The following is a 20,629-nucleotide window of genomic DNA, read 5'->3' as shown; positions in this document are numbered from 1 at the left end:
TGCCGGCGAAAAATGAGCCCCTGGGGACGCGACTGGGCCGATTTTTTGGCGCCGGCGGCCGAAAAGTCGCCTGGGGGGCCTTGTTGGGGGCGCGGCTGGAGATGCTCATTAGGTTTGATTATTGTGCCATCAATAAAATTTGAAATATAAATTGATTCACACATTGCTGAACATCGAGCACGAGCTTACGTAGCTGAATCAATATTTATTGAAGTTATGTTGAGTTGTTGATTGTTTTTAAGATAGTTACCTACTTATTTCAAGCGGTAATATTTATTGAAGTTGTAACCGAGCTACTTTTCACCAAGGGATTTGTCGTTTATGTTTCTTGAAGGGCCGAACAAATTTGAGTTTATAAGTTTACAGTGTGCTATGACTGGGTGCATCGCTCAATGCAGAGGCCGGGGCTTGCTCTCCTTTAAAAAATGGTCAAGTTCACAGTGCGCTGGATGCATCTTTTTGTACTAATTCCTGATCTAAAGAGTTTTCAGAGCTTTTCATATCTTTTTTCAACGATTTTGCTAAAGCACATGCAGATGTTTCTTAAGTATTGTATATCTAAGTTTTGGGTCATTGATTTTATGTGAAATTTTGTGTGGGTAATTTTTTTCTTTTATTTTTATGTTCGATTGAGTCACTGTGAAGTGCAATAACTACAATACATCTGTCCTTACACAGACTTTTTATAGCTCAATCTGCACGGTGGAGCACTGACTATCGATATATCTCGAGTGCGGTACGTATCGTACACGTCTACAATCTACACATACGTGTGCGTGGCTTGGTCCGTGCTACATGCAACACATGCAACGTGTACACGTGCCACGATTTGCTCAGCGACAAGGCCTATCATTGTGTGGCTGGACAACTGACGCCGTAGTTGCTCGGCGAAGACTAAGGGTGGACTTGAGACGAATGATAACAAAAATAACACGTCAAATCGAATGGCGCGGTGCTTTGAATATGTTATCCAAATCCAAGAATTTCAACAAAGCACGTGGTGCAAAACTGCTCTCTGGCCACCTATATGACCACCATCGATCTAGCCACACCATGGAACACACACGTTCATACTCGTAAACTAGTAGCCGCGCGCAATGGAGAAGAAGAGGGTGGCCATCGTCGGAGCCGGCGTGAGCGGGCTGACGGCGTGCAAGCACCTGCTGGAGCGCGGCTGCCGTCCGGCCGTCTTCGAGGCGGACAAGCTCCTGGGCGGCGTGTGGGCGCGCGCCCCGGACTGCACTTCGCTGCAGTCGGAGCGGCCCATGTATCAGTTCTCCGACTTCCCGTGGCCGGAGTCCGTGACGGAGGTCTTCCCGGACCGCCGCCAGGTCGCCGACTACCTCGACGCCTATGCCCGCCACTTTGGCGTGCTCGACTGCGTCAGGTTCGGGCACCGGGTGGTCGGGATGGAGTATGTGGGTGTTGGCAAGGAGGAGGTGGTGGCATGGGAGGAGTGGGCCGGGTGCGGCGAGGCGTTTGGTTCTGGCGAAGGTGAGTGGCGTCTCACAGTGGTCGACGCCGAGGGCAACATCGAGGTACATATATTGATTGATAGATGAACTAGGGGTTTTTCATAGATGAAGTACCTAGTTAATCCATGCCTCTGTCGACCACGTTTGTATGGTTTTCACTTTCAATGAGATTTAGATGAAATTCATTGAATTTCAGTAGACACTGAATATTTAGCTTTCGACCAAAATATTTAAGCAATTTCGGTAGTACACAACAATTTAAGTATCTTTTTAAATATTTTTCAAATTCTTTTAAAATTTTGGTTAATTCAAATGTTTCAGCCCTTTGACCGAAATCACTGAAATTGTTGCTGAAATATTTCCAAAACTGGAAGTGAAAACCACTTTGCTTTCATTTTCTAACCCCTAGCCTGTAATGTCCCTTTTCAACAAGTGAAGCTAATGAGATATTAAATGCTTCGTATTTTTCCTGTCTCCAGACACACGTGGCAGACTTTGTGGTTCTTTGCATTGGGAGGTTTAGTGGTGTGCCCAACATACCCACTTTCCCTCCGGGCAAAGGTCCAGAAGCATTTGATGGGCAGGTGATCCACACCATGGATTACGCCAAAATGGGCACCAAGAAAGCTACCGAGATGTTAAAGGGCAAGCGTGTGACTGTCATTGGCTACTTGAAATCAGCTCTCGACGTAGCTGCTGAATGTGCAGACGTAAATGGTACACAATCATACAACTAAAATTTTATTTCGTCTTTGCGCGGAAGTAACTATGTCATCATTGCAATTTTTGTTTGCATGACCAACAATATGGCTGTTTTTGGTCATTACATTAAATTGTGTGCAATATCTGCCTGAATTCTAACAATTATTCTCGATGAGAACTTAGATAAAGCTTGCTGATCCTGCAGGTATTGAACATCCATGTACAATGGTAGTCCGAACAAAGCATTGGATCATACCAAGCTACTATGCTTGGGGTTTCCCTATAGCAAACTTATATCTAAATCGCTTCTCTGAATTACTTATCCACAAGCCTGGTGAGGGCTTCCTACTATGCCTCTTGGCCATCATCTTGACTCCCCTGGTACTGAAAATCAGCATGTTATTTTGTATTGATGCCATTTACACTTAGGTTTCAAACTAAATTGACACACGCTTAATTCTTGTTTGTATATGAATAGAGGTGGTTATTCTCAAAGTTTGCTGAGAGCTACTACTCCATCCCCATGAAGAAGCATGACATGGTGCCTGAGCATAGCTTCTTTGAGGCACTAGCGACATGCTTGATTGCCATTACACCAAAGGACCACTACAAGAGACTAGACGAAGGCAGCATTGTTCTGAAGAAGTCCAAGACCTTTAGCTTCTGCAAGGAAGGTGTAGTTGTTGAAGGTGAATCTTCGCCGATAAAGAGCGATATAGTGATCTTCGGAACGGGATTCAAGGGAGACCAAAATATCACGAACATGTTTACTTCAGAATACTTTCAGAGTATTGCAGTTGGGCCAACATCCTCGACGGTACCTCTCTACAGGTTACTTTACTATTGCTACCTGGCTTTTGTGTACATGTGTACCTGATTTCCAATCTAGATCAGGTTATTGAATATACTGTTCATTTTTTTATATTCAGGGAGTGCATACATCCTAAGATTCCGCAGCTCGCGGTCCTCGGTTATTCAGAGAGTCTAGCGAATCTGTACACTGCAGAAATTCGGGCCAAATGGCTGGCGCATTTCATTGATGGTGGATTCAAATTACCAAGTGTGAAAGCAATGCAGAGTGATATCCTTGAATGGGAGAAGTTCATGAAGCGCTATTCCCGTGTCTACTTCAGGAGGTCCTGTATTGGGCTACTTCACATCTGGTACAATGATCAACTATGTCAGGACATGGGATGCAACCCGAGAAGGAAGAATAGCATTTTAGCTGAATTATTTGAGGTATATGGTCCCCGTGATTATGTTAATCTTCACCCCAAGTAAGAGGAGTTCTTGGTATGATTCTTATGTTCAGCTCATATGTTCTGAGCAATCGATGTGGGTTATAGCAGCTTAGTATGTTTTTATTGTGTATTTTCTAGCCTGGTTATCCTTTATGGTCAATCATATGATATTTTGGTAAATAATGATTTTGTGATGAACATACATTAGATATCTTAAACATATGATATTTCTATAAATAATGATTTAGTGATGAACTTAGAACATCACGATATGAGAAAATGAACCACGCGCATGGTTAAATCAGCATTGCCTTCCGCAAATATTATATCTGGTGACCGGTGAGACACACAGAATATGTTTGATCTCTACAAGCTTTAGGCAAGAATTCAACTATTCTACTAACCATGTAGACCAGGATTAATCTTCAAGCATCCAAAAATGCCCGCCTATTATGTCAGCCAAGAGGCAGGGCAAATCAAGACCTGTGAACACTCCGTGGGAGATAAGTTTGTTCCTAACTACATGGTTCAATCTAGCATAAAGGATGTGCAACATCAACCATTTCTAGTGTTGCAGAGATATTTCAAATCAAATAATAACCATTTCTAGTGTTCCACTTGAGCTACTCCATGTGACAAATCAAATAATGGCTTCCTATTGCAACTGAGCGCATGAGACAGCATCCCATTATTGCAAACAACTACAACAAGCCTGCAGTCTTTACTGGCCACTAACGTCTATCGCATTGCGCCATTTTGAGAGGATTCAATGGCCACGATGGGGGCAGACACAAAGAAACCAAAGTCATAACAGGAGTGTCATACTTCATTACAAGAATCTAATTCCATGACAAGTCACAAGGCAGCACAAACTACAAGTGAAAAGAGTGATAATCGAACAACCCAGTCTCACAGCAAAAGGATGGATTAGTTTCTTGCAAAAATGTGAGAAACAAACAGGTGACACGAACACAAGAGAATCACACATAACAAAGTGCCCGAACCCCACTTCAAGGATTTCATTCAACAACAGGTGAACACCACATCATTTCAGCTCCAAATCCCGCCAAAGTGAAAGCCCATGGTCAGCGTTTAGATGTCATCGACATCATACATGGCAGATTCTGAGCCAACATCATCATAATCATCCACATAATTGAATTCACCATCAGAATCATCACCCATGACCACATCCAATAAATCATCGTGCATATCAACCTCAAAAACAGAACCAGAGTAATCTTCACTGTAATCCTCACTGTCAACGTAGGCCCAGTACTTGAAATCAGAGATGTGATCATGAGGAAGCTTAAGGTTTCTAATTCTAGCACACTTTGATTTCATAGCATCATCAATTTGGAGGTTGTAGCACATACGTATGTCAAGTGATTCAAGGTGAGGGCAATGGTCAAGGATTGCTATCAGTCCATCATTAGTTACTTCCCTACCAATCAACTGAAGGACTTGGAGAAGAGGCATACTGTTAGCAATCCATGATGCTTCTGGGTCAATCTCCATGCGCTCATAGGCTGCATCAAACCGCTTATGAAAATCAGCCCAGCGTTCATTTAGCCTAAAGCATTTCAGTTGTGAGCGGCTTTTGTCAACTAACTCGCAAAAATTGCCATACAATGAGCAGAACGAAATATCCAGTTCTTCAATCTGAGGAAGGCGATTAATTGCCTCTGCCAACCCTTTATCAGATACTTTATCACAAAAGCTGAGCTGAAGGCTCTTCAATGAGAATGCTCTGCATTGAGACATGGTAAGTTTTTAACCAACCCAAACATTTAAGCTATATCAAATCTAAACATGCTTTCCAAGCTCACAATGAGAAATATCACTGGAACAACATAATCTTCAAAAAGGTTGATAACTGCAGTCACATGCAAATGAACTTCAATATGCAGTTCTAACAAAATACCACATGACTTGATACTGTGTGTGAATTCTACATATCACACTCAGTCAAACGATGAGAAGAAGAGCAGAAGAGGGCAATGAAACATGTGTCAGGTGGCATCCACCCTACAGCAGGCGCAAATTCAAGCCTAAACTAGATTCCGCTAATGACGTGTGGTCCAAGAAGAGAGTTCCTTACTTTCAACTCCAGTAAAGACTATAGATATAATTAAGAAAGAGTTTGAATAGGTTATTTTTCAATTAGGAAGTCAGAATAATTAGGAATTGTTGAGTTAGATTCAGATTGAGGTGAAGTCAGATAAGTTTGTACGCATAGCCTAAATAATGGCCAAACACTGGTTGAAAAGTAATCAAGCAAGTTTAATCCCAATCTTTGTTCCCCTGCTATCACGTCGGGCGTTCTGTCTCTCTCTGCTCAACAAGAGTGAATTGCAGAAAACCACCAAATTGAAGTCTAGGTTTGCAGAAAACACCGGTTTAAGAATTTGTGAAAAAAAACATTGATTCTCAGACTAATCTTTTGCAAAAAAACATTGATCAGTCTCTTTGGGCATTTTAACTGTGATTCTGACATGTGGGTCCCACATTTGATGACCTGGCATAACGATCTACAGTAGATGACGTTAGATGCGGAATTGTCTAGATTTACAAATAGTCCCTATAGTTTTATAGGGACACCCTTCAATAATAATAATAATAATAATAATAATAATAATAATAATAATAATAATAATAATAATAATAATAATAATAATAAGCAATCAGCTCCAAATCATATTTGGGCTCCCAAGCAGCCGAGCAAAGCTGCAGGACGCCGGTCATGGGCCTCGTCGCCAGGAGCGGGAGCAGAGGGCACGGGCACATGCACGTGGCTGCTGCGGCAATCGGCGGCGGAGTTGGCTGGGCGGGTGGGCCGGCACATTGATTAGTCAATCATTTTCTCTCCATCTCTAAAAAATCCTCCCATGTCGTCGTCGGCCGGCGAGTGCCCTCGTCGTTGTCCAATGGCCCAGACCTCGAGCACGGCCCGCCACAGAGCCAGACGCCGCCGCCATCTTCGTGGCAGCCGGAGCTCACCGGTTGAAGAACGCATGCGCCTGCCCCTCTGGCTCCTCGCCCCTCGTGGCAGCCGAGGCCTTCACGAGGCGGCGCCGCCGCTGAGCTTGCCAGTGATGCGCTCTGGACCGGCCTCCCCTCTGCCATGAAGCTCTATAGCCGGGAGTTCCCCGGCCACCCTCCTGTATCTGTCGAGGACACCTTCGGGCACCTACCTGGAAGGCCAGAACGCGAGCATGGGGTCGCCGGCCACCCCCAGGACCCAACAGGCGCCCTAGGGCGCCCACCTGGAATGCGAGCACGGGGTCGCCTGACACCCCCGGCACCCACCTGCGCACCCCCAGCACGGGGTCGCCGGCCTACTGCCTCCTCCTTCCTCCTCGGGTTACAAAGCTCGCACGACGGGGTTGCTCGATCCCCATCTGGATCAGGGTAGTTTCAGGGAGGGAGGAGTTTTTTGCAAATGACCCGTCTAACATTGTTTATCGCGAATGTTGCACCACATCAGCAAATGGTGGGCTCCATCAGTCATAATCGTCATCAGATGGGCCAAAGCCATCAACTAGTGTTTTTGCCAAAAGATTAGCCCAAAAATTAGTGGTTTTTGGCAAGAAATCGTAAACCAATGTTTTCTGCAAGCCTAGGCGCTAATGTGGTGGTTTTTGGCAATTTACTAGCTCAATAACCATGGGTAAACGAGGTGTACAGTTTCGTCCCTCCTATCAGCCACAATCAGAATCTTCGCTCAACCAAAAGCTTTATACCCCAAGCCTATGACACCACGCTTCTGGTAGAAATCATACTTGGTATATCCAGCAAATTCAAACATCAATCAATAAAAGTGAGATCACTTTATTTCAATGCACCAACAGATCAACACAACAAAAAGAAAATATGAGCTCTGACTAGCACTACGCTTACCAAGCAAACAGATGGTTGCTTTGTATTAGCGGACTGTAACACTATTTCAGAGGAATAAACTCATACCCTTTTCACAAAAAATAAATAAAAAGATGGTCGCAGGAATATTTCAAAAAAATGGAGGCTTTTTGCTTCAGCGAGGGGATATAGAAGTTGCAGTACCATAACAGAAAGTACTCCCTCTGTCTCATAATGTAAGACGTTTTTTGACTCTATTGTAGTGTCAAAAAACGTCTTACATTACGGGACGGAGGGAGTAGCTACTAACAATTAACAATTACACATTTATTTGTTCACTACATAGTATAGTTGTTGACTGATTGTTATTACTACATGATACAGATTTACACAAAGGGTATGGAATGTGCAACCCAGCAAAGGGCCTTCAACAGTTTGTATGAAGGAAATGTTGAAGGGGAGGCCCCGACAGTGCAACAAATATGAACCAATTCGAGTATGTAGTTAACTACATGAAATGTGCAGGCTCACTAAAACGTTCAGCCTTTAAGTAGAATGGTTATTTTGCACATAGAAGTCACCCAATCAGCATGGTAATTTGCTGTCAACCAACAAAAATATTCAGATGGCCTTTTGCCCTGTGAAGTCTCCATGCTGAACCTCACCTACCCTTGTACTCCCTCTGTCCCAAAATAAGTGCCTCAAGCTTAGTACAACTTTGTACTAAAGTTAGCACAAAGTTGAGACATTTGTTTTGGAATGGAGGGAGTATGTTTTAGGGATCAATCCCTATAGTTGTACCCAAAGAGCACAAGACACCAGCCTCAGGAATCGTGCTATTGGCAGAGAGAACAGGCCAATTCCCTCCGGGATGACAAACCTTCACTATTCTACTCTACATACATTTTCTGGGTTGCTCCACCGTATTCTCCCGAGCTATGTGCTAGGCAGCATTTAGCAAGGCACATTGAGTCGCACAAAGATACAGCACTAGAGACTCACGCGATATATTCTAAGCATTTTACTGCTGAGTAGCATTTCACTCCCTCCAATTTTATGTATACGTTATTACAAAAAAAACTTTTTTGGTACTAAAACTAGAATTGTCAGAAAAGATAAGGAAATGAAAGGATATTTACATATTGTACACTGATCTTGGATCGATTAACCCACTCTCGGGCTCCCAGCGTGCCATTTGATCTTAACATAACCAACACCTAATCTTCTGTACGAAATACTGATTACCAATTGAACATTTTCAGAAATTTAAGACAAGTTCATTTGTGTTGGTGAACCCCAATTTGATAAAGCAACGGTCCACATCAAAAGGCACTACAAAGTAAATCTGAGGTTCATACGGAGAACAAATTCCTTGCAGAAATAAAAGGATGCAAAAAGGTTGTCAAATAACACAGCAGAAAGGTCCATTTTCTAAGCAAGAGCAAACGTATATCACCAGGAGCTTATGTTGAGTTAAGAAGATATATCATGATATGCGTTTTAATTTACGAGGAGTACGATCAAGACTGTCCTCTCAGCCCAACTAAAGGTACTAACTGGCAGAGACTCACAATTACATACAACTTTGGTCATCAGAACCAATCAACGAAATTATTTGCAACCTCACGGAAGAAATGGGCATGTATGTAACAGGAAGAGGAAAGATGTGGCAACCTGTCGGAGATGTAGCGGAGGAGGAGATGAGTGACGAAGGTGTCGGCCGAGAAGGCCTCCATGGTGCCAGCGGCGCGGTCGACGGCGGCGCAGGCCATGGCCCCGGCCTCCAGGATGTCTCCATCGTGGGTCATCTCGACGCGACGCCACAGCGTGGTGTCGCTGTCGGCGAGACGGCGCCACGCGTGGCATACCTGCCCGGCTCCCGTGAGGAGGTCGGCCGCGTCCAGCTTCCCGAATATGGTGGAGAGCGCGTCTGACTGCATCCCGGCCCAGTCGCGGCTCTCGCCCTCCTCCTCCTCCATGGGTGGCCAAGGAGCGGCGGCGGTGAGGTGGGGCTAGGGTTTGCCAGGAGAGGAAGAAGGGGCGAGTCGGCTTGGGGCTTAGGCCAACTCCAACGCATGATCACATCCGCTCCGTGTATGACCATTTGAGCCCAAACAGATAGACGGCACGGCCCAACCCATGAACGCATCTGTATTTTTTGTCCGTTTGGCGTCCGGCCCGCCCTATTTTCTACGCAAACTTGCGTCTGGTTTGCATTCACACGGACGTCGAACGAACGCCCACGCGTTTGCTCCGCGTCCACCTCGGGCCCGTGATACGACCATGAGTAATTTACATACGATGGTTGCTGCTGGTGATATGGCCATGTCTAATGCTAGTGTTCTGGACGTTCACAAAATACAGCTGCAAGTCAATTGTTTAAAAGAAGAAAAGTCCGTGGATGTATATTTATTATATGAGAATAATTACGTGGACGGTGAAGGGCTAAATCAAGGCAGAAAACATGCATGCAAAATTAACCATGCTCATTTTCGCAAGGAAAAATCAACGTGTATCAATAATACTTGAAAAGAGATGGGATTGTACGCTGATGAAAGGGGACGAGACTTGCCTGCTCCCTCCCCGTGCTTGATTTAATTGGAAGAAAATAAGGCCCGGCCCCACCCCCTAAAAATCGGGGAGGAGGGGGGAGATGATTAGATTAGAAAAGAAAAAAAAAGAAAATGACAGCCGTAGGATGAAGTGGAAGCACGGATGAGAGCATGGAAAGGAAGCAGGCAAGCCGGATCCGATGAAAGGGAGCACGCGAGCTGTGATATATTCAATTCAGTCAACAATATAAAGGAGAGAGATTTATTTCTATTCTTGCCACTTCCATGTAAAAGGAAAATTTTTCAACGTGGCAACACTTCTTGGAGCCTGATACGTGATTTCTTGTCATTAAAGGACATGGAATGGGGCCCACCCGCAGCACATGAAGCACTTGAAGATGGCGCACAAGTCTATATAGATACTCCCTCTGTTTCAAAATAGATGACTCAACTTTGTACTAACTTTAGTACAAAATTGAGTCATCTATTTTAGAACGGAGGGAGTACCTTTTTATCTTAAGTTAAGTTTAAGTCAGTTTAGTACCTGTTGAGATGTAAAAGGCAGGTGCTATTAAATTAGTAGAAGGTCACGTAAGATGGCACCAGAGATAGATGCGTTGAGTTTGTCGGTCAAGTTAGAGTCGACCATTATATAAGTCCACGTACGTGCGCCATGTAAAGGAGGTTTTTTTTTTGGAAAACGATTCATTTCATCGGGCTGATATTACGTGAAACAAGGGTTCGCCGGCATCTGGTGCATGTGGTATGCATCTGGTGCAGCAAGGGTTCGCCGGCATCGCGACACGAGCTCGTGGGCCATTGAGTAGCGCCATGTGCTCAAGGGTTCACCGGTGAGACAATGGAGCATCACCCGGGCCGTCGGAGCATCACCGTTGGTGTGATAGAGCATCATCGATCTGCCTGAACCTCGCGAGTGCTACAATGGAGCATCGCCAGGCCGTCGGAGCATCACCGTTGGTGTGATGGAGCATCGTCCGTCTGCTTGAACCTCGCAAGTGCTAAAATGGAGCATCGCTTGGCCGTCAGAGCATCATTGGAGCTGCAATGTAGCATCATCGGTGCTATGATGAAGCATCGTCGGGCCGTCAGAACCTCGCGGGTGCTACAACAGAGCATCGCCGGCTGAGGGAACCTCACGGATGCTGCAACGAAGCATCGTCGGACGTCGGAACCTCACGGGTGCTACAACGGAGCATCGCCGGCTGATGGAACCTCACAGATGCTTCAATGGAACATTGTCTGATACCGAAACCTCACGGGTGTTGCAAGGGAGAATAGTCGGCCGACAGAACCTTACGGATGGTGCAACGGAGCATCGTCTGACACCCAAACCTCACGGGTGCTACAATGGAGCATCCTCGGCCAACGGAACCTCATTGATGTTGCAACGGAGCATCGTCGGACGTCGGAACCTCATGGGTGCTGCAACGGAGCATCGCCGGCCGACGGAACCTCATGAATGCTGCAACGGAGCATCGTCTGACACTCAAACCTCACGGGTGCTATAATGGAGCATCGCCGGCCGACGGAACCTCACGGATGTTGCAACGAAGCATCGTCGGATGTCGGTACCTCACGGTTGCTGCAACAGAGCATCGCCGGCCGACGGAATCTTACAGATGCAGCAACGGAGCATCGTCTAACACCGAAACCTCAATGGTGCTGCAATGGAGTATCGCCGGCCGATGGAACCGCACAGATGGTGCAACGGAGCATCGTCTGACACCGAATCCTCACGGGTGCTACAATGGAGCATCGTCGCCCGACGGAATCTCATGGATGTTGCAACGGAGCCGTCGGACGTCGGAATCTCACGGGTGTTGCAACGGAGCATCGCCGCCGACGGAACCTCATGAGTGCTGCAACGGAGCATCGTCGGCTGATGGAACCTCACGGATGCTGCAACGGAGCTTCGTCGGACGCCAGAACCTCGCGGTTGCTACAACAAAGCATCGCCGGCCGCCGAAACCTCATGGATGCTGCAACGGATCGTCACCAGTGTTGTTATGGAGCATTGTTGGGCCGTCGTCGCATCGTCGGTGCTATAATAGAGCATCGCTGATGCTTCAATGGATGGTCGCAGGCTCGCAGTAGCTTCGTTGCTGCAACCCGGTGTTGCAACCGTGGTCGGTGCGTGCCGAGCTCGTGAGTGTTTTTCTGTGCGATGACTAGCGACGGTTCATGGTGCAGGCTGAAGCTGGTGCTGCATGTCGTCCAAATGTGGCTCATCGCGTCGGAAGTGTGGATTATGTGTTGCACTCGTGTACATGCCTGATGGATGACTGGAGTAGCTGCGGGAGATATATGGCGTACTAGATCGTTGATAGCGCGCGTTGCCGCGCCCGTCTATTTTGAATGTTATGAGAGCGTTAGAAATTTATGTACAAACATAGAGTTCATGTTAGTTTATACATATAATTTGTTAGTGCAAAGTGATAGTGTCTCGCATGAAGCTCATAATAGCTGGTCCACAGGCGTGCGAGTTGAATTTTTATTTTTTGTACAACGTAGAGTTGAATTATTGATTCGTTCGCACATTAAAACTATAGCTTCACATAAGCTTTTTTTTGGTCATTTTAAAAGAAACAAATGCTCCTATGGAGGACCAACCGGAGAGAACATATGTTTGGTTATCAATGTTCTATTGCTTAAAGCAACTTTATTTTTTTTCCTAATGGCTTTTTCGCGTGTAATATTACATTTGACAAATCAGATTCAAGGTCCCTGAATCTTTATAGTGAAAATGTACATGTAACGAGTTATCAGATGAGTACATTTTCAAATCTCCCAAATACTTTGAGTGCATCACAGAAGGCAGGGCACATTCAAGGATTTGCGAAAAGTAGCATTAGAACAGTGCAAATAACTTCACACGGTGTCTTAATAATACTGGGAATATATGATCTGAAACAATACACTCATATTTAGGTAGAGAAAATGCTAAGTATTTGGGTAAATTACAGAATTTGTAGCCTTTGGGTGACACAAATATTGAAGGGTTTATATATTAATATTAGTGCACTCCAAGATGCTATAGTCTTCCTTCAAAACATCACAAATATCTAATTCATTGAGCCCGAAGCTTTGTTAAGAGTGCAATCCAAAAGGCCGTTGTCAATCTTGTTCCTGCAAAAAAATCGATTTAAGAAGTAAGAAATCATGTGAAAACATGAACTTTATGTTGCGCACTTTAGTATTTTTGGTTTAATAGCACACCACTTGCATCTACAAGGACTTTCAGTTCTCCAGTCCTGGTATTGTCGATGGAACTAATAAAAGTGCTTCGGCAAACTTGCCCTAAATCTAGCACTCTTGCTGGCCAACTCCTCCTCTAGCTCGTTGTCCCTCAGGTCGCAACTAAAATAGCCCCTACCCTGCCAAAAGGATGGTTGTTATGATGATCTTATGTGATGAACACATGTTACAGGTAATGCACTTCTTTATGCACAGAATCTGATCACGGACACAACGAAGAGCATTGAAACGAACAACAACGTTACCTGTCCAATGGTCTGCACTTATTTACTACTACCTCCGTTCCTAAATAATTGTCTTTCTAGAGATTTCAACAAGTGACTACATACGGAGTAAAATGAGTGAATCTACACTCTAAAATATGTCTACATACATCCGTATGTGGTAGTCCATTTGAAATCTCAAAAAGACAAATATTTAGGAACGGAGGGAGTATATGTCATGATGCCTTCCCTTATTAGAAGAAAAAAATGAGATACATACTGCACTTACTTAATTCTTCCAATAATTTGCTGACATCACAGCCCCCAGATCAAGTGTATCTTGCCTGAATGACCATCATAAGATTAGATTTCCCATACATCTACATCATACAAATGGAAATGAACAAAACTAAAACTTCTGCAAATAATGAGAATATCATGAATTCAGAGATGATAGCACAGTATACTGGGAGTTTTGTTTCCGATGGTGAAATCTTTATTGATGGCAACATAACACGGTTCACACAAATTTGATGCATATTTTTGTTACCCATTCGTGCATGGTATGGAAAATAGAAGAGGGATATCAGTTACTACTGTTTAGTAGTATGTGTAAAGACTAAAAAAAATCATTTTTGTTACCCATTCGTGCATGCTATGGAAAAAATAGAGGAATTTCTCCCCCATTTTATTAGTTGTTGATTCCATCAATGATAATGGATGAATACTCAATTCTGTAAGTTAGAGAGAACTGCACATGAACATCCATCAAAGTATAGGCTGCATTTACATGGAAGGCAGAAAAACGTAAGCAAATTGTTAAGTAAGCTTGTCAAGAACCGATAAGTTTCAGTTTTAGGCATGGATATGAGGTATCTCGAATCAAAGTTCCTTCCACCTTGATTCAAATGATGTTCACACTTCACAATATTAATCCAGAAAGAAACTCCCCTTATTCTTGGAAAGATGCAAAGCCTGCATTGAAAATCCACACACAATACTTGCAAATATCCGCATGATTATTGGGCTTTTCTCATTTCTGGATAGAAGAAGATACTGATGCTTCACCCCCACCCCCCCCCCCCCTCTATAACAGTATGGCTACATTCTTTTGCGCATTTAACTACACTGTCCACTTAACCTGTTGTGTAGAACAACAAACATAACCATATAACACAGAAATATGAGTAGTCTTGTAAAAACATGGATGGTGGAAGAGAAAACGGAAGGGCTAGGTTTCCCTCCCCGCGCCGCCACCCGCGAGGCGGCCGGCGAGGGCCCCCAGATCCGCTCGCCGCGCACCTCCCCTCCTCCTCCCTCCTCCCTCGCCGCCGCCAGGGGGCGCGGCCGGGCGAAGCCCGACTGGCGCCGGCGGCGGCGGGGCCTGGTCTTCCCCCGGCGCGACGGGGCGGCGCGGGCCGCTCCTTCGGGTGCAGGCGCGGTGCAGACGCGGGGCACCGCGGCGTGGCGGCGCGCTCCTCCTGGCGGGCGTGGCGCGGCGTGGCCGGCTGCGCGGTGGTGTGCGCCTCGCCGGGGCGGCCGTTCCGTCCGGCAGGCAGCGCGGGCTGCGGGCGGCGTGGGCGGCGGCTGGGGTCCGGCTTCGGGCCCCCGGCGGCCGTGTTGGTTCCCTCCATCGCGGGCGTGCGGTGGTGGTGCGGCTCGGCCGGTGGCGGTCCGGCGACCTGGTGGTGGTGGCCGGCGGCGCACATGGTGGTGGTGGCCGGCGGCGCACATGGTGGTGGTGCTTCCACTTGGCGGCTCTCTCTGCGGGGAGGCAGGGGAGCGGCTTGGACAGGGGCGGCGGCGTCGACGGCGTGCCGGCTGCAGCGCAAAGGCGGGAACTTTACAGGCCTCGGAGATCCCGGCCGGGCCTGTGCGACCACGGGCCTAGTATGTTCCTGCTATTGCGTCCGGTTAGCTACCGTCGAGACGGTGGAGGTGGGGCCCTCCTGCGTGCCGACGGTGCTGCTGCCCTAGTCCCGGCTCCTCTCCTTTGTGCGGACCATGCTTCACATGCTGTGGGGAGACGGCGTGAGAAGCTTCGTGACCGGGTTGGCGCAGGGTGAGGCTCTGTTTGGTGGCGAGCTCTGGAGTGCCTGAGGTGGTGGTTGGGATCGGAAGAAATCTCTGTTGGCTTGGCCGACACTGACGCGGTGGCGCTTGTAGGTACCGCCTGACCTTCCTGAAGGGCGTCGGGGCTACCCTTCCTCTCTCCTCACAGCGTACCGGGGGAAACCCTTGGCAGCAGCGTCGTCATCGTCGCGGTCCTTCTTGGAGGTGCTGATTGGTACCGGCGCTTTGGAAGCTCGGAGCTTGGTGGGCGATCTCCGGTGGGCGCAGCGGCCTCGAGGCTTCTTCGTTTTTTGTCGATCCGCCGTTGTTGGCATTAGTTTCTTTTGTATTTTCTCTTTCTTTCCTTTTGGGCGTGACTGTGCTGCTTCCGCCCCAGCACCTATCGTTGGATGTTCGGTTGGTTGCTTTGTATACAAAGCGGGGGGAAACCCTTTTTCGGTAACATGGATGGTAAAGGATGAAACAATAAGACATCTGGCAGTCCAAGTTAAGTAATTACCTGTCCAAAAGCCATTAAAACTATCGGCTGAAGAATTTCAGAAATAAAAAGATGTGAGAACCAGTTTCCAATATCTGGCCGAATCAATTGACCACCTCCCAGTAGACCAATACCTGTACAAAATTTGGATTGAGGATACAATGTAATCTTGGGTCGAAGAAGAAAATCATACATGGATGATAAAAAATAAAGATAGAGGTGAACCTAGAAGTGCAGCATGCTGATGCGAATATGGTGAATCCTAACTGGTTACGCGTGCAACGCCAATCGCTACCGTCGCTGCGACCCGCCGATGCGAGTGGCCGTGGCCCACCTGGTCCCATGCAATTATCCCTCGTCTTAGTTTTTCACCGGCATACAGTTTGAATACAGTCAAATCGTATCTGTACCATGCCTGCCCATACCTACATCGTACCCGCTCGCCCTTTTCTTTCTCTCCACACCCACGCCCGTACTCTCTCTCCATTAATCTCATCTCTCTCTCTCTGTCTCCATTATCTCAAGATCCATCCAGCCCTTCCTCCTCCACGGCCGGCCACCCTCCCGATCTGGAGGTCTCCGACCAGATCATTCCCCTCCCCACCACGGCATGCGGCATGGAGTCCCGGGATCGCTCGCCGTCAACCAATGCTATGCGGATCTGGCGAGTCCTAACTCACCAAGATCCCATGACGGACAAGGTTTGTTGCGCCTCCTCCTGAAGCTGTCGAGGACCATGAACGCCACTTCCTCTCACCGGCTCAGCACCAACACTTTCACTACCCGCAGGTAATCCCCCTGTCCCCCGCTCCAAATCCAGGAGCTGGTCGGCTTCCTCTAGTCAAGTCCGCCTCAACGAGTTGGGATTGCTTCTTCCTGATTGCCCATGGATTTGTAATGCAATTTGATAAGGATTTATTTGTAGGTGTACAAAATTGCTTGTTCCCGGATGGATATAGTAGCACATGGATCCATCACCTTTGGTCTTATCTGGTGTTCTCCCGTGCGTGACGAATTTCGAAGGTGCGGGTGTTCTCCGGTTATTCTCCTATTTATTGTCTTTCTTGCTTGTGATTTGATTTTCTTAACTTTCCTAATTTAAGGATGAAACAGAGGCTGGGCGACAGGGAGATTACGCTGGAAGTGTGTTGCCTTGTGCCAGATCCGCCACGAAGTGAGCTGGCCCTCTCCTCCTTTCATGCCGACATCGGCATATTGCCCTGCTTCTTCCACGACTTGATGAACCTACCTTCGCCAGCTTGATTGATTTTAATCGAGAGAAAACTAGTTCGATTGAGTTTTATCTTAAAAAGGCTAGTCATCGCCTGATGGCCATTGTATAGATAAAATATGCTGCAGTTTATTCTTCCTGTACTACTGCAATAAGGCAACGTTTCATCACTATTCAGTTCTATGCAATTCTCTTTCTGTTTTTTGCTCTGGTTCATGAGCAGTAAATTTTAAAGTTTCCAACATACAGTTTGCAATATTATGGGCAGAATTGTACAAGAACTTTTTGGACGTCTCCATCGCACTTTGCCAAAATTTGTCAACGGACTTTATAGAGTTTAACAGAGAGTTGTTTTTACAATATTATGGGCAGAATTGTACATGAGCTTTTTGGATGTCTCCATCGCACTTTGCCGAAATTCGACGAAGGACTTCATAGTTTAACAAATAGTTCTTTTTGCAAAGCAGGTTCTTTGAATAAATTGCAAAGGACTTTATATCCAATTTGCTTTTATTTTTTGCTCTAGGTCCAAATTTTGGAGTTTCCAACATAGATTGCAATATTTTGGGCTGAATTGTACAAGCACTTTCTGAATGTCTCCATTGCACTTTGCCGAAACTGTTGAAGGACTTTATGTTTTAAATTTTTCATCAAAACCTGAAGAATTGGTCCAGAGATTATAACAAGTTCTTCACGTTTTGTTGATAAAGGTCGAAAGAAGCTCTATTAAAGCTCTATTAAAGATTTCAAAATAGAGCTTCTTTCGACCTTTATCAACAAAACGTGAAGAACTTGTTATAATCTCTGGACCAATTCTTCAGGTTTTGATGAAAAATTTAAAACATAAAGTCCTTCAACAGTTTCGGCAAAGTGCGATGGAGACATTCAGAAAGTGCTTGTACAATTCAGCCCAAAATATTGCAATCTATGTTGGAAACTCCAAAATTTGGACCTAGAGCAAAAAATAAAAGCAAATTGGATATAAAGTCCTTTGCAATTTATTCAAAGAACCTGCTTTGCAAAAACAACTATTTGTTAAACTATGAAGTCCTTCGTCGAATTTCGGCAAAGTGCGATGGAGACATCCAAAAAGCTCATGTACAATTCTGCCCATAATATTGTAAAAACAACTCTCTGTTAAACTCTATAAAGTCCGTTGACAAATTTTGGCAAAGTGCGATGGAGACGTCCAAAAAGTTCTTGTACAATTCTGCCCATAATATTGCAAACTGTATGTTGGAAACTTTAAAATTTACTGCTCATGAACCAGAGCAAAAAACAGAAAGAGAATTGCATAGAACTGAATAGTGATGAAACGTTGCCTTATTGCAGTAGTACAGGAAGAATAAACTGCAGCATATTTTATCTATACAATGGCCATCAGGCGATGACTAGCCTTTTTAAGATAAAACTCAATCGAACTAGTTTTCTCTCGATTAAAATCAATCAAGCTGGCGAAGGTAGGTTCATCAAGCCGTGGAAGAAGCAGGGCAATATGCCGATGTCGGCATGAGAGGAGGAGAGGGCCAGCTCACTTCGTGGCGGATCTGGCACAAGGCAACACACTTCCAGCGTAATCTCCCTGTCGCCCAGCCTCTGTTTCATCCTTAAATTAGGAAAGTTAAGAAAATCAAATCACAAGCAAGAAAGACAATAAATAGGAGAATAACTGGAGAACACCCGCACCTTCGAAATTCGTCACGCACGGGAGAACACCAGACAAGACCAAAGGTGATGGATCCATGTGCTACTATATCCATCCGGGAACAAGCAATTTTGTACACCTACAAATAAATCCTTATCAAATTGCATTACAAATCCATGGGCAATCAGGAAGAAGCAATCCCAACTCGTTGAGGCGGACTTGACCAGAGGAAGCCGACCAGCTCCTGGATTTGGAGCGGGGGACAGGGGGATTACCTGCGGGTAGTGAAAGTGTTGGTGCTGAGCCGGTGAGAGGAAGTGGCGTTCATGGTCCTCGACAGCTTCAGGAGGAGGCGCAACAAACCTTGTCCGTCATGGGATCTTGGTGAGTTAGGACTCGCCAGATCCGCATAGCATTGGTTGACGGCGAGCGATCCCGGGACTCCATGCCGCATGCCGTGGTGGGGAGGGGAATGATCTGGTCGGAGACCTCCAGATCGGGAGGGTGGCCGGCCGTGGAGGAGGAAGGGCTGGATGGATCTTGAGATAATGGAGACAGAGAGAGAGAGATGAGATTAATGGAGAGAGAGTACGGGCGTGGGTGTGGAGAGAAAGAAAAGGGCGAGCGGGTACGATGTAGGTATGGGCAGGCATGGTACAGATACGATTTGACTGTATTCAAACTGTATGCCGGTGAAAAAATAAGACGAGGGATAATTGCATGGGACCAGGTGGGCCACGGCCACTCGCATCGGCGGGTCGCAGCGACCGTAGCGATTGGCGTTGCGCGCGTAACCAGTTAGGATTCACCATATTCGTTCCATCGCCGGAGTTAGAAGAGTGAGCCGAGTGGAAGCATATATACGCAGCAGAAGAATGAGAAACAAAGAGCCAGGCATCTAGTATTAATCACCGTGAGGAGCGCACATCATTCACCATGAATGCTTGGAGAGAAACTGAAAAATGAGAAATAAAGAGCCAGGCATCTATTAATCACCATGAACGTTTCATGGTGAGCCCGCGGGGCGCTTGGCCGTGAGCCCGTGACCGGTCGCCTGCGTCACGGGCGGCTGGCATGTCCGACCTAACAGGGCCGAACACACGACCGCCTCCCCTCGCAACCACGAAGCGACCGATCTCCCTCGTCCTCACTCCTCCCTCTCGATGGAAATCTGGGCGGAGCGAAGGAGGGTCGCCCGATCCCCTTGTCCTCCATCTCTCTCGATGGGTCGAGTGAGGCTGGAAAATTCTGGAGGCCGAACACTTGCGGACCGCTGCTGGTTTAGATAAATGGGCTGGGTAAGAGGCCCATTTTACCAGAAAGCTCAGATTTTTCCTGTGGAGCAGCAGCCCCTTAGGACATTTGGCCCAGTAAGAATAATATGTGGTGGTGGACGAAATAGAGAGCAGATTTGACGGCCAAGATCTTTCAAATCAAGCAAATGGACGGTCAGAAATGGCTAAATCGTAAGAGAGCTCGGTTTAGGCTCAGTTATACTATCCTAAATTGGGATGAAAGCGGTGGCGTGGTCAAGGAATCAAGCGGGCCAAATCGATGCTAATCAACGGTTGGCTAGGCGGCTGATCTTACGAAAAGATCAGCCGGCTGATGCCTAGTAGCCGCCTATTTTTTTATGAAATCGACACCATGTGTTTGCAGGGTAGACAAAGTTTTGAAGGGATCTTAGAAAACCTATGTGTTACAGTTTCTCTTCGTGGAAATTGTTTGCACGTGAGTACCTTCGAGATTGGTTTTCTCGTGCTGGGCCGCAAGGTTCAAACTCTGTACTTCGTGTACATCGCGTGCGCGGGCGAGAGGTTGCTGCTACTAAAGGTGGAGTGCCGTGAAAGGTCGAGCCGTAACAACGGATCGGATCTCGCCACGAGGTTCGGTCT

General features: G+C 46.4%; 3 protein-coding genes across 5 annotated transcripts; 1 reads left to right on the top strand and 2 right to left on the bottom strand.

Annotated features, from left to right (window-relative positions):
* The first annotated feature begins 1,058 nt into the window (after window positions 1-1,058).
* LOC123040374 (probable flavin-containing monooxygenase 1) lies at window positions 1,059-3,638 on the top strand. Its single transcript, XM_044463239.1, has 5 exons — window positions 1,059-1,538; window positions 1,955-2,192; window positions 2,383-2,558; window positions 2,656-3,008; window positions 3,107-3,638. Exons 1-5 carry the CDS (start codon window positions 1,098-1,100, stop codon window positions 3,456-3,458), a joined length of 1,560 nt encoding a protein of 519 aa, XP_044319174.1. The 5' UTR covers window positions 1,059-1,097; the 3' UTR covers window positions 3,459-3,638.
* A 573-nt stretch (window positions 3,639-4,211) lies between these two features.
* On the bottom strand, window positions 4,212-9,326 carry LOC123040373 (putative F-box/LRR-repeat protein 23). Its single transcript, XM_044463238.1, has 2 exons — window positions 8,951-9,326; window positions 4,212-5,168 (listed from the first exon to the last, which is right to left on the bottom strand). The coding sequence occupies exons 1-2, from the start codon at window positions 9,253-9,255 to the stop codon at window positions 4,511-4,513; spliced, it is 963 nt and encodes a 320-aa protein (XP_044319173.1). The 5' UTR covers window positions 9,256-9,326; the 3' UTR covers window positions 4,212-4,510.
* A 9,060-nt stretch (window positions 9,327-18,386) lies between these two features.
* On the bottom strand, window positions 18,387-19,520 carry LOC123040372 (uncharacterized). 3 transcript variants are annotated; one of them, XR_006418146.1, is made up of 3 exons: window positions 19,010-19,520; window positions 18,776-18,873; window positions 18,387-18,685 (listed from the first exon to the last, which is right to left on the bottom strand). XR_006418146.1 is itself a non-coding variant. In XM_044463237.1 (3 exons), the coding sequence occupies exons 1-3, from the start codon at window positions 19,179-19,181 to the stop codon at window positions 18,536-18,538; spliced, it is 342 nt and encodes a 113-aa protein (XP_044319172.1). In that variant the 5' UTR covers window positions 19,182-19,512; the 3' UTR covers window positions 18,387-18,535. The 3 variants fall into 3 exon arrangements, 1 of the variants encoding a protein (XP_044319172.1); XR_006418145.1 differs by having other exon boundaries at window positions 18,387-18,695; window positions 19,010-19,511; XM_044463237.1 differs by having other exon boundaries at window positions 18,387-18,695; window positions 19,098-19,512.
* Window positions 19,521-20,629: the final 1,109 nt, after the last annotated feature.

Source organism: Triticum aestivum, chromosome 2B, assembly GCF_018294505.1.
Source record: "Triticum aestivum cultivar Chinese Spring chromosome 2B, IWGSC CS RefSeq v2.1, whole genome shotgun sequence".
Classification (NCBI taxonomy): Eukaryota; Viridiplantae; Streptophyta; class Magnoliopsida; order Poales; family Poaceae; genus Triticum; species Triticum aestivum.
Note: the sequence above shows the minus strand (reverse complement) of the source record. Positions and strands in the feature narration are given on the sequence as shown.

What these genes read in the sequence shown, in the direction of transcription:
- LOC123040372 (XM_044463237.1), bottom strand. Translation starts at nt 19,181, where the DNA reads ATGGAGTCCCGGGATCGCTCGCCGTCAACCAATGCTATGCGGATCTGG. An exon ending in AAGATCCCATGACGGACAAG is followed by an intron (nt 18,874 to 19,097) that starts GTTTGTTGCGCC and finishes ATTTATTTGTAG; the next exon opens with GTGTACAAAATTGCTTGTTC. An exon ending in GTGCGTGACGAATTTCGAAG is followed by an intron (nt 18,696 to 18,775) that starts GTGCGGGTGTTC and finishes TCCTAATTTAAG; the next exon opens with GATGAAACAGAGGCTGGGCG.
- LOC123040373 (XM_044463238.1), bottom strand. Translation starts at nt 9,255, where the DNA reads ATGGAGGAGGAGGAGGGCGAGAGCCGCGACTGGGCCGGGATGCAGTCA. An exon ending in CTCCGCTACATCTCCGACAG is followed by an intron (nt 5,169 to 8,950) that starts GTTGCCACATCT and finishes GTCTCAATGCAG; the next exon opens with AGCATTCTCATTGAAGAGCC.
- LOC123040374 (XM_044463239.1), top strand. Translation starts at nt 1,098, where the DNA reads ATGGAGAAGAAGAGGGTGGCCATCGTCGGAGCCGGCGTGAGCGGGCTG. An exon ending in TGAATGTGCAGACGTAAATG is followed by an intron (nt 2,193 to 2,382) that starts GTACACAATCAT and finishes CTGATCCTGCAG; the next exon opens with GTATTGAACATCCATGTACA. An exon ending in TCGACGGTACCTCTCTACAG is followed by an intron (nt 3,009 to 3,106) that starts GTTACTTTACTA and finishes TTTTATATTCAG; the next exon opens with GGAGTGCATACATCCTAAGA.